General features: G+C 45.4%; 1 protein-coding gene across 1 annotated transcript in view; it reads left to right on the forward strand.

Annotated features, from left to right (window-relative positions):
- Positions 1-6,616, forward strand: part of Nipsnap2 (nipsnap homolog 2) — a 29,846-nt gene extending 23,230 nt beyond the window's left edge. Inside the window, exons 8-10 of the mRNA XM_005080330.4 lie at positions 1,554-1,648; positions 3,445-3,528; positions 5,416-6,616. Coding sequence (XP_005080387.1) covers positions 1,554-1,648; positions 3,445-3,528; positions 5,416-5,480 — 244 coding nt within the window. The 3' untranslated portion in view covers positions 5,481-6,616. The remainder of the gene's footprint in view (positions 1-1,553; positions 1,649-3,444; positions 3,529-5,415) is intronic.
- The last annotated feature ends 4,850 nt before the right edge of the window (positions 6,617-11,466 follow it).

Raw genomic sequence — 11,466 nt, forward strand, 5'->3', positions numbered from 1 at the left:
GCTTTGTAGACCAGGCTGGCCTCGAACTCACTGAGATCCACCTGTGTCTGCCTCCCCAGGCTGGGATTAAAAGTGTGTGCCACCACTACCTAGCTGAAGCAATTCTTTTAAAGTGTCTTCATTAATTCTTTGAGAAGTTCATACAATGTGTTTGGATAAAATTCATTCCCCTCCCCCAAATTCCCCTACCATCCCCACCTCCCTACTCACCCATCTTCATGTTCTCTGTCCTAATAAACCCATGGAGTCCAGTTTGCATTGGCTAACTGCTCCTGGGTATGAGGACACCCTAGAGTGTGGTTGATAATAGCAGGTGTCACACCGTTTTTAAAAAATGACTCCCTCTCTCATCAGTGATTAAATGCCAATGGCTCTTCAGCTAGGAGTGAGACCCTGCCCACCTCCCCGCATCCATGCTGGGGTTTTTTCCTGGCTGGAACTTTTGTAGTTTTGTGCATGCTGTTACAATCACCATGAGTCATATGTGCATCTTCCAATTTATGTCTGGAAAATAGTTTCCACGAAGTCACCCACCACCTCTGGCTCTCCCAATCTTTCTGCCCCCTCTTCTGCATAGATCCCTGAGTTTTCATGTGTGTCTGGGACTGAACACTCCAAAGCCCCTTATTAGCTACATGCGGACCAGTTGGGGGTCTCTGCGTTAACTGCCATCTGGAGGAAAAGCTCTGATGACGGTTTAGTGATGTACTGGTCTACTGTCTGGCAATAAGTTACGAGGAGTCGTTCCATTATTGTGTTTATTTAGCAGCATAATAGTAGCAGGTTATCCCCCTGGGGCCTATGATATATCTACTCTCCGTTCTTGGTCTCATTAGCAGTGTCAAATATGGATTCCATCTCATGGACTAGGCCTTAAATCCAACCAAAAAGTAGCTGATTTCCCCAATAATGAATGTTAGGGCCACCATTGCACCGGGGTGCACAGCTTGTGAGGAAAGTTATTGTAGATTGCAAAGTTCACAGCCATGAAGCCGCTCCTTTTAAGTTAGCAGGTCTCCTCCCCTTCCAGTTCATATCAAGAATCACAAGTATATATTTAAATTTAATAAAAACAGAAGTACCACCATCTATCTTTATGTTGCTGTTTTTATTTTGAAAAGTCAAATATTATCTACTTCTCACAGAGGCTGAGGCAAGAAAATTATGAGTTTGAGGTCATCTGACCTACATAGTAAGTTCTGAGCTAGCCTGGGGTACAGAATGAAATCCTAACTTTCCCCAAAATAAATAGAATAAAAATTTGATTTGATTTACTACTTTGATATGTGTTAAAAGAAAACAGTCTTCATTCCCAGCAGCTGGCTCTGAGTAGAGGAAATACAGTCTGAGTCTTTGTTTTGTTGAGAAAGGGTCTCACTACATAGCATGGGCTAGCCTGGACTCACTGTGTAGCCCGGGCTGGTCTCTGACTTACTGCAGATCCTGCTGCCTTTGTCTTTGCCTTCCAAGTGCTGGGATTGCAGGTGCGCTTGAGCACCCCGAGTGCCTGCTGCCTCTCCTTAACTGTCGGAACACTGCTTTTTCTCTCGTAGGGCCCGTGCCATCCGCTTTAGACAGGACAGTAACGAGGCAGTTGGGGGATTCTTCTCTCAAATTGGGCAGCTATATATGGTGCATCATCTTTGGGGTATGTGTATTTTTCCTTCTTTTGTGACTTACTGGGATTGAAGAAGTTATTGCTAATGAAGTGGTAATACACAGTGGGGTAAATCTAGACTCAGTAACCTTACACACTGTAGCAAACGCAATCATTGCAAGTGGACGGCAAATGCTGGGCTGTCTAGAACAACAACAACAACAAAGGCGATAGAAGAGGCCAGTGCCTCACTGCCTTATAAACTGGCAGCAGACGGGGCTCAAGTCTGATGTGTTGGCACACAGCTATAATCCCAGCACTCAGGAAGCTGAGGTAGGAGAATTGAGAGTTCACTACCAGCAAGGGCTACATGGAAGGTTCCAGATCAGTCTTGAGCTACAAAGCAAGACAGGGTCAAAAAAAAAAAAGTGCTGTAGGGAAGGTTATTGAGCACTGGGAGGATGAGGGTGGATATAATTATATTTCATTGCATCCATGTATGTACATAAAAATTAAAACTGGAAAAACAACAACCAGGATGTGGAGAGATGGTGCAGCAATGAAAAACTCACTGTTTTTTCTAGAGAACCTAAGTGCAGTACCGCCAACTCCAGGGAATCTGCTCCTCTTATGGCCTCTGCAGGCACCGGTACTCCCATGGCATACATCACATAAACCTATGTGCCTACACATAAATAAATAAACAAGGGTATGGCTAGGTGGTGGGACAACCCGTGTGCAAGGCCCTAGATGCAGTCCTCATCAGGAAAAGACAAAAATCCCCCACACGGAGTGCAGACTGGTTACATAGTAGCTTGCCGCTGGGAAGCTAAGCTTCAGTGGTTACATTGAGGCAAAAAAGATAGCTTCTGGTGTATTCTTTACCTTCCCGCCCAGCGTCACTCCCAGAAACCCCTGCGCTGCCAGGGCTTTTCTGCTCAACCGAGCTGACTTAGCATTTAAGAAACCAAAAGCCTGGAGAGATGGTGCAATGGTTAAGAGCACCAGCTGCTCTTCCAGAGGACATGGGTTCAATTCCCAGCACCCACATGGCAGCTCACAACTGCCTTTGCGTAGATATACATGCAGGAAAAAATGTCAATGCACATAAATATAAAAAATAAGCCCTTTTAAAAAAGAAACTGAAAGTCTGCACTAAAGATAGATTATCGGGACAGATTATCCTGAATGCTATTTCTAGCATCCACATCCACATCCACATCCACAGTTCACAAATGTCAAAAAGCAAACAACAACAAAAAGTGTGTTCTGGAGTTGGCGAAATAACTCGCTGCTTAACAGCACTGACTGCTCTTGTATGGGATCCAGTTCCATCCCCAGCACCCCCACAGGAACTCATGATCACCTGTAACTCCAGTTCCTGAGGATCTGTGGCTCTCTTCTGGCCTCCATGCGGGGAGTGCACATACACACATGCATGCATGCTTACATATATACAGGCAAAACATACACATGCATGAGGTAAAAATTATTTTTTAAATAGCAATAAAAACTCATACCTATAATCTCTGCTTGGGAGACAAAGGCAGAAGGATTGTGAGTCTAAGGTTTATCTGATCTGAAGGTTCTGAATCCTAAATGTAGTGTGTTATTGAAGAAGCTTCCCTACTTTGTAAAGACATCATCATGTGCTTGCTGGATTATAACACCATGAGAACAGGTAGCTTAACTCCTCTCAGAAACTATAACATTGATTTCTCTCAGTCCACACCTGCTATTGTCCAAGTCATTTACTGAGTAACCAACACAGTGTCACAGAAGGAGATAGCTAGCTGAATGACTGTATGGTGTCTGACTCGGTCTTATTCCCTGTGTTCATGTTTAAGCGTATAAAGATCTTCAGACCAGGGAAGACATACGGAACGCAGCCTGGCACAAGCATGGCTGGGAGGAACTGGTGTACTACACGGGTAAGCTGCTGAAGACCCTTTCCGCTTCCTGCCTGCTTTGAGTGCGCTTGTTTAAAATACAGGCGTGACAGTAAGGATGTGACGATAAGGTTGACAAGACATGAGATAGAGCAATCTTTTTCTCTTTAAATCCTAACTTGAAAGCTGGGCGTTGGTGGTGCGCACCTTTAATCCCAGCACTCGGGAGGCAGAGGAAGGCGGATCCCTGTGAGTTTGAGACCAGCCTGGTCTACAGAGCAAATTCCAGGACAGGCTCCAAAGCAATACAGATAAACCCTGTCTCAAAAAACAAAAACAAAACAAAACAAACAAAAAATCCTAACTTGACTTTGTTTCAAATTAAGAATCTTGATTCTTTAACCCAGTGGGTGGCCCATGACTGTATTTCCAGCTCTATGGGATTTTGATGTACAAGGATTAAAAGTGAAGGACCAGCCTAGGCTACAGAGTTAGACCCTCCCTGTCTGAAAAAAAATCAGAGAAGGGGCTGGAAAGATGGCCCAACATATGAGCACTGGCTGCCCTTCCAGAGGACGTGGGTTCAATTCCTAGCACCCTTATGGTGGCTCTCAACTACCTGGACTCCTGGTCTAGGGAGTCCCATACCTTTTTCTGGCTTCCATGGGCACAACACATGTAGACATGCATGCAGATAAAATACCCATACATACATGATTAATAAGTAAAATTATTTTTAAAGCAGAAGACAGACAAAATAAGAATATTATTCTTTCAACTATTATATTGATTAGTACAGTTTTTAGACATATGAATAGCTTAATTTTTTATTCCCTTACTGTCCTGGAACTCACTGTATAGAACAGGCTGGCCTTGAACCCACAGAGAGCCACCTGCGTCTGTTTCTCAAGTGCTAGTAATCAAATACCACCATGCTGGACTAGCTTGATTTTTAATAATATTATTTTTTTGAGTTTCCCTGTATTGTTTTGGAGGCTGTCCTGGAATTTGCTCTGTAGACCAGGCGGGCCTCGAATTCACAGAGATCTGCCTGCCTCTGCCTCCCAAGTGCTGGGATTAAAGGCGTGCGCCACCAACGTTGAGCAAAAATATTACTTTTTTAAGTTTCTTTGTTCTCTAAAATATAGGTTTTTCTTAACTTTTTTCATTAAAACCATCATTTCCCCAAAATAATTTAATCCATCAACTAAAAAGAATACATTTACAAACAGGCCGGGTGGTCAACACATCTGGACATCTGTGACTAAAAGAATGTTCCAAGATGGACTGAGTTATAGAGTAACAAATAGCAATAATAATAATGACAGGGATAATAACTTTGGGGCTGGGATTAAAGGCGTGCGCCACCAATGCCCGGCTTGCCTGACAGTTTTTAAATGAAAGTTTTTTAAATGAAAAAATAATTATTTTACATTTATTTCCCTATGTTCTATCGCTATGCTGAGGGAAGGGATTTACCACAGAGGACACACGTGGGTGTCAGGGTGTCAGTGGGCGGTTTGTGGAGTCATTTCTCTCCTTCCACCATGTTGGCTCCAGGAATTAACGCAGGTCTTCAGGCGTGGTGACAGGTGCCTTTCCCCACTGAGCCAGCATTATTTAGATCCAGTATTATCTGGCTTTTTGTCTGTCTGTTTGTTTTAGTTGAAAGAACCTTTTGAGAAATCGCTATCTTCACAGCTGAGACTTTCCTAGTTTCCCATCAAGTAGCCTTCCAGGTGGACTCTCTTTCAGTTTCAGTGACCCCCAACTCGGTGTTGTCACCGATTTCTGCCCTGGGTTTCTAGCCAGTGTATTTCCCGGCACTCCCCTGCTTTCCATCAGCACATGTTTCTGTCTGAGCAGTTAACGTGCCTTTACCCTGTGTGTGTGGAAAGACCAGCCAAGTAACGTCTCCCTTGTTTTCAGTCCCGCTCATCCAGGAAATGGAGTCCAGAATCATGATCCCGCTCAAGACCTCGCCCCTCCAATGAAGCTTCCATGTGCCTACACGGGTTTCCGTGACGAATATGTCATGAATTCATTTCCGCCACTCATCAAGTGAAAAAAGAAACTGAGGTGTAAGCTGCTGTACATAGCTTGTAAAATCTCTTTCTTTAAAATTTGCATAATCATGAAGGGAAATCAGGGGATTGGACTACGTGGGCATCGCTCTGCCACATCTCTGCTTACCAGACGTACTTAAGCCTCCAGCCCTTCAGGAAAACATGATAATTCAAAGCCGGGTGTGGTAGCTTAGCACTCAGGGAGCTGAGGCAGGAGAATTACAGTTAAGTCCTAGGTTAGTCTGGGCTACATAGAGAGTTTCAAACCAGCTTGGACCCCTGGGCTTGCATAGTGAGACCCTGTCTCAAAAACCAAATTAAAATTTGAATCATCTCTGAGTAAAATTCCAGCTCTGAAAAAGAATTAGCTATTGCTTTCTATTTAAAAAAAAAATCTGTTTTACGTTTACAGATTTCTACACATTTTCTTCCTTCAGGAAGAGATGCAAATTACGTCATGTTTCCCGAGCAGTTTTTCTGTGTCTCAGACTAGGAACAAATTATGAGTGTACCCAACAGCTGGGAATGTTCTGATTTTGTGACCCTGAGCTGAAAGGGGGGTCACAGTGCACCTGACCAGAAATGCAGGCTCCATCTACCAGGCACTGTGTCCTAAGGGGTTGGTGTGAACCAGTGCACCATACTTGATTTGGTAATAAACACCTCAAATAGCTCTAATTTTGTTTGTAATATTTTTCTATAAAACAAGTAGCTCTTGGAAAAGAGGTTTTATTTTGTAAGCCACCATTTGTGACCTCTGAGCTCTGGTTCTATTTCGGTAAGCTCAGGCAGACACCTCCACGATCTCGTATGAAGGGCAGTGCACACTGGGTCTGAGTTGGCATAGTGCTTCATGTTTTGTCTGTCTCCCCCCTTGAGCTGAAGAATACGTCTGCCCTACAAATTGACGTGTAAAATAAAGTATGACTAATTGCGTCTGCCCTACAAATTGACGTGTAAAATAAAGTATGGCTAACTCTCCTAGCAGAGCCTAAGTTTTACATGCGAATGGGTTTCTCCAAGAACACATAAGAGTAAATAAAATCCTCCTAATTTTCACAGTTTGCATGATTGAAACCGTTTTTGGTTTGTTAGTTTTATTGTTGTTGTTGTTTTAGGATAGGGTTTCTCTGTGTAACAGCTCTGGCTGTCCTGGAACTCCCTCTGTAGACCAGGCTGGCCTTGAACTCACAGAGATCCGCCTGCCTCTGCCTCCTAAGTGCTGGTACTAAAGGTGTGCGTCACCATCGCCCAGCTGTGTGTCTCTTAAGTTGGTTTGGTTTGTTTGTTTGGTTTTTTTTTTTATTTTTGAAACAGTCTCATTCTATAGCTCATGCTGGCCTTCAGAATCCTCTGGCCTTTCCTTCTCCAGGTGCTGGGATTGTGTACATGAGCCACCACACCCTAAAAACAAACAAAAGAACGGAAAAAAAAACAACTAAATTTTGCACCAGCAGTCCCTCAAAATAAGGAAAATCTGCTGTCTCACTCTCTGAGTTTTTGTGAAAATTACAGTTTTTACATTTTTTGTAACTCATTGTAATTACACCTGTTGGGGGTAGTGCGGAGAGAGTTCATGGGTGTACAGCCTGTGGAGGTCAGAAGACAATTTTGGAGTTGGTCCTCTCTGTCCACCATGTGAGTCCCAGAGATTAAATTCAGGTCATGATGTGTAGACAGTGTCTGCCTTTTCACACTGAGCCGTCTCACTGGTCTGGTTGTTTTGAGACAGGGTCATACTCTCCTTCAGGTTGGCCTTAAATCACAGCAATCCTCCTGCCTCAGACTCCTGAATGCCGGGACTACAAGTGCGTGCCAACAGGTCCAGCAGTGTTTTTGCTCTTAAGAAAATGAAGAAGCCTGGCAGTGGTGGTGCCCACCTTTAATCCCAGCACTCAGGAGGCAGAAGTAGGCCGATCTCTGGGAGTTTGAGGCCAGCCTGGTCTACAAAGTGAGTTCCAAGATGGCCAGGGTGACACACAGAAAACAGAAACCCTGTCACAAAAAAAAACAAAAACAAAAACAAAAAGGGCCACAGCTGAGGATGCATGCGTATGCACAAGCTCTGCTAGGTTCAGTCCATCCCCAGCACCTCACGTGTACATGTACGTATTCATATCTGTTGGGCACAATGGCACACGCTGAAATCCCAGCCCAAGTGAGGTGGAAGCAGGGGAGGACCAGGGGTTCGAGGTCATCATCAGCTATACAATAGTTTGAGGCCATCTTGAGCTACATGAAACCCTGTGTCCAAAACAGGCAAAATAAAAGGCGTGGTGTGAGTCCTGCCATGCTCCACGCGGCCCCATCCTCTGGATAAATGCTATTGTAATGAGTCTATTCTCCTCTCCCGGCAAGGCATGACAGGGAGGGAGATTCCAGAGATTCCAGGAGCCGCTGTAGTGGTGGCAGAGATAGGATGACTTTTTGCCTCTATAGCCCTCAGAATCTTTTTTCTTTGTTTTTGTGTCCTGCCCCTTCCTCCCCCAGACAGGGTTTCTCAGTGTAGACCCAGATAATCTGGAACTCAGTCTGCAGACCAGGCTGGCCTCAAACTCGCAGAGATCCGCCTGCCTCTGCCTCCTGAGTGCAGGGATTTTACCTTTAGGTGAGCACCACCACCATCTGGCAGTGAGCAACCTGTCCACAGGTCACGTGAGTTCTGTTCCCATCCTCCAACGTGTTTTCCCACCTCTCCTCCTGCAGTTCCTACAAGTCAGCAGTACAAGGACTGCTGTCTTCAACAGATAGATTTGCTCACTAGTTACTGCCTGCCACCAGGTCACACCCACAGCTGAAACCGTTTCCACAGCCTTCTGTATCTACTGCATTTCCAAGTTAACAATTGGCCTAAACCAGGCGTATCCACCCTGACCTACTACTTATTAACACTGACCACAGCATTAACATTAACACAACAGATGGGATCTTACTCCCTGAGATTCTAACTTTGTAGAAACCAGTGCTGGCTGACAGGCCTGTGCAGCCACGGCTGGTGCTCTGGGGTGCTGGGGATGGACCTCTAGGGCTTCCTGCATGTTAGGGTGCTGCATGCTGCATGCTGGGGTGCTGGGGATGGACCTCTAGGCCTCCTGCATGCTAGGCAAGCTCTCACTCTAACAACTGAGCCCCTCCAACTCTTTGCCCTTTTAAAAAATGAATTTTTGCCAGGCGGTGGTGGCGCACGCCTTTAATCCCAGCACTCGGGAGGCAGAGGCAGGCAGATCTCTGTGAGTTCGAGGCCGGGCTGGACCGATAGCCTCCAAAACAATACAGAGAAACCCTGTCTCGTAAAAACCAAAAAAAGAATTTTCATCTGTGTGAGTCCATGAGTGCACGTGCCGTGTATGCATGAGGTCAGGGAACAGCCTGGAAGAGTCTGTTCTCTCCTTCCACCACGTGGGTCCTGGGAATCAAACTCAGGTTGTCAGGTCGTCAGGGTTGACAGCAAGAGCCTCTACCTGCCGAGCCAGCACACTGGTCCTTTCCTCATTTTTTGTTTTTGGTTTTGTTTGCTTGTTTTCTGTATAGCCCTGTCTATCCTGGAACTTCCTCTGTAAAATCAGGCTAGCCTTGAACTCAACTACCTTCCTCTGCAGCTCAAGTGCCGGGATTAAAGGAGTACACCGCCACCGCCTGGCCCATTTCTCCTTTTTAAGATTTTATGTGTATGTATATGTGTGCCTGAGTGTAGGTAACTGGACTATGTGTATGCAGGTGCCCTTGCAGGCCAGAAGAAACCATTGGATCTGGAACTGGAGCTATAGGGGTAAGCCACCCGTGCAGATGCTAGAAACCAGGTCATCTTCAAGAGCAGTAAATACTCTTAACCAAACCTCTAGCAGCCCCCCCAAAAAGTTTATTAGTTTTGTGTGCATGCGCTCGTGTGTGTGTGTGTGTGTGTGTGTGTGTCTGCGCGCGAGCACACTCGCGAGCTCACTCTGTGGAGTGTCATGGAGTGTGGGGCAAGGGTTCTGAGAATTGAACCAGGCTTGCATGGGAAACACTTTTACTCCCTGAGCAATCTCACTGCCCTGTTAACTTGAGACAGGGTCTCATGCTGTCCAGGCAGGCTGGCCTCAGTCTCACTTTGTACCCAAAGTGGGCCTTGAAATTCTGGTCTTCCCACTTTGCTGGGACCACAGGCACACACCACTGTTGCCTACTTGCTTTGCTTTTATTTTCTTTTTTAACACAGTATCTTTCTGTGGAGCCCATTCTTGCCTGGAGCCTCAGATCCTCCTGCCTCAGACCCCAGAGTGCTAGGATTACTATACACTATATGTTATATATATGGGATTACTACATACTATATATTACTATATACTGTTTACTATGCCACTATACCTAGCTACAAGGGCTTGTATTGCTTCAGCCAGGACAAACTAATTCCTTAACTTTCTCTAGCTAGAGAAACAGTTTTCATAGATTGAAAATGGCACCCCCAAACAGGAGAGCTGTATCCACTCAGGGAACCCACCCTACTGTGTCTACCCATGGATGTCACCCCTGGCTGCTTCCAGCCAGTCTACAATTAGAAAAGCATGAGAGAGATCAGTACAGTTCTTGCCTCATTCATATTCACCCCTGACACAACAAAGAGGAGACTGTACTACTGTGGGGTGGTGAGCTCAAGAGCCGGTGGCCTATGGCCCACAGAACAGATGGTAGAATTGTAAACTGTTCCCTATCAGAATCTCAATCTGCCCTAACCCTTATCAGATTGCTCTGGGGCAAATTCGGCGTTGCACCTGTTTATGTCGCTGCCCTGTCTAAGAGCAAGCTTTTGTAACTAACGGTGGGGGTCTCCACCACCTCTGCTTGGGCCTGTGTGCCCTAGGTGGTAATGGAAACCGAGATCTTTTGTAACAGCACTCTGCTGAGACCCAGCATGCCTGGTCCTGCCCATTTTTGCTCTGCTGAAAAGTGCAAGCCCACAAAGCAACATCTAGGAGAACTGCCAGGAAGCATTTACAACTGGGGAACAACAGCCTTGTTGTTTGGCAGCCCGAGTGACCGCTGCCAAGCATACTCCTCCATGCCTCTCCTCCAAAATCTGAGGTTTTTGCTGTTTTGTTTTCTGGGGTTTTTTTGGGGGGGGTTGTTTGTTTGGGTTTTTTGTTTCTTTTTTTTCCCCTTTGGTTTTTCAAGATAGGGTTTCTCTGTGTGCAGTCCTTGCTGTCTTGGAACTTGCTCTGTAAACCAGGTTGACCTTGAACTCACAGACATTCAACTGCCTGACTTCAGAGTGCTAAGATTAAAGGCTTAATTTTTTAATTTTTTGTTTTGTTTTGTTTGTTTGTTTGTTTTGTTGTTTATGGTCCTCCTACCTCAACCACTTCTGTTATTTTTTTTTTTAGACAGAGTTTCTTTGTGTAGCCTTGGCTGTCTTGGAACTCATTCTGCAGTCCAGGCTGGCCTCAAACCCGCCCCTGCCTCTGAGTACTGGGTTCACCACCACTGCCCAGCTGGCTTAGCCTGCTGAGTGCTCAAGTTTTCAGGAACCGTTCACCCTCAACTGATTTTGAAATTGGACACATTTGATCGATTTGGCTAAGTTATAAATGTTTCATATAATTTACACTAGTCAGACATTGGGCAGTAGAGGCAAGGGCTGGGGTAAAGGGCTTGCCTAGCATGAGTGAAGCCTTACATTCAGTCCTCAGCACCCAATAACTCAGGCCTGATGGTGCACACCTGTGACCCCAACACTAAGGAGCAGGAGTTCAATGTCATCCTCATGTATCTAGCTGAAATGGGTGAGACTCTGTCATTGCAAATAAAATAGCTGGGCAGTGGAGGTGCATGCCTTTAAGCACAGCATTCGGAAGGCAGAGACATGGATCTCTGTGAGTTCAAGGCCAGCCTGGTCTACAGAGAAAATTCCAGAAGTTACACAGAGGAAACCTGTCTT

This window comes from Mesocricetus auratus, unplaced genomic scaffold (genome assembly GCF_017639785.1).
Source record: "Mesocricetus auratus isolate SY011 unplaced genomic scaffold, BCM_Maur_2.0 Super-Scaffold_100025, whole genome shotgun sequence".
Lineage (NCBI taxonomy): Eukaryota > Metazoa > Chordata > Mammalia > Rodentia > Cricetidae > Mesocricetus > Mesocricetus auratus.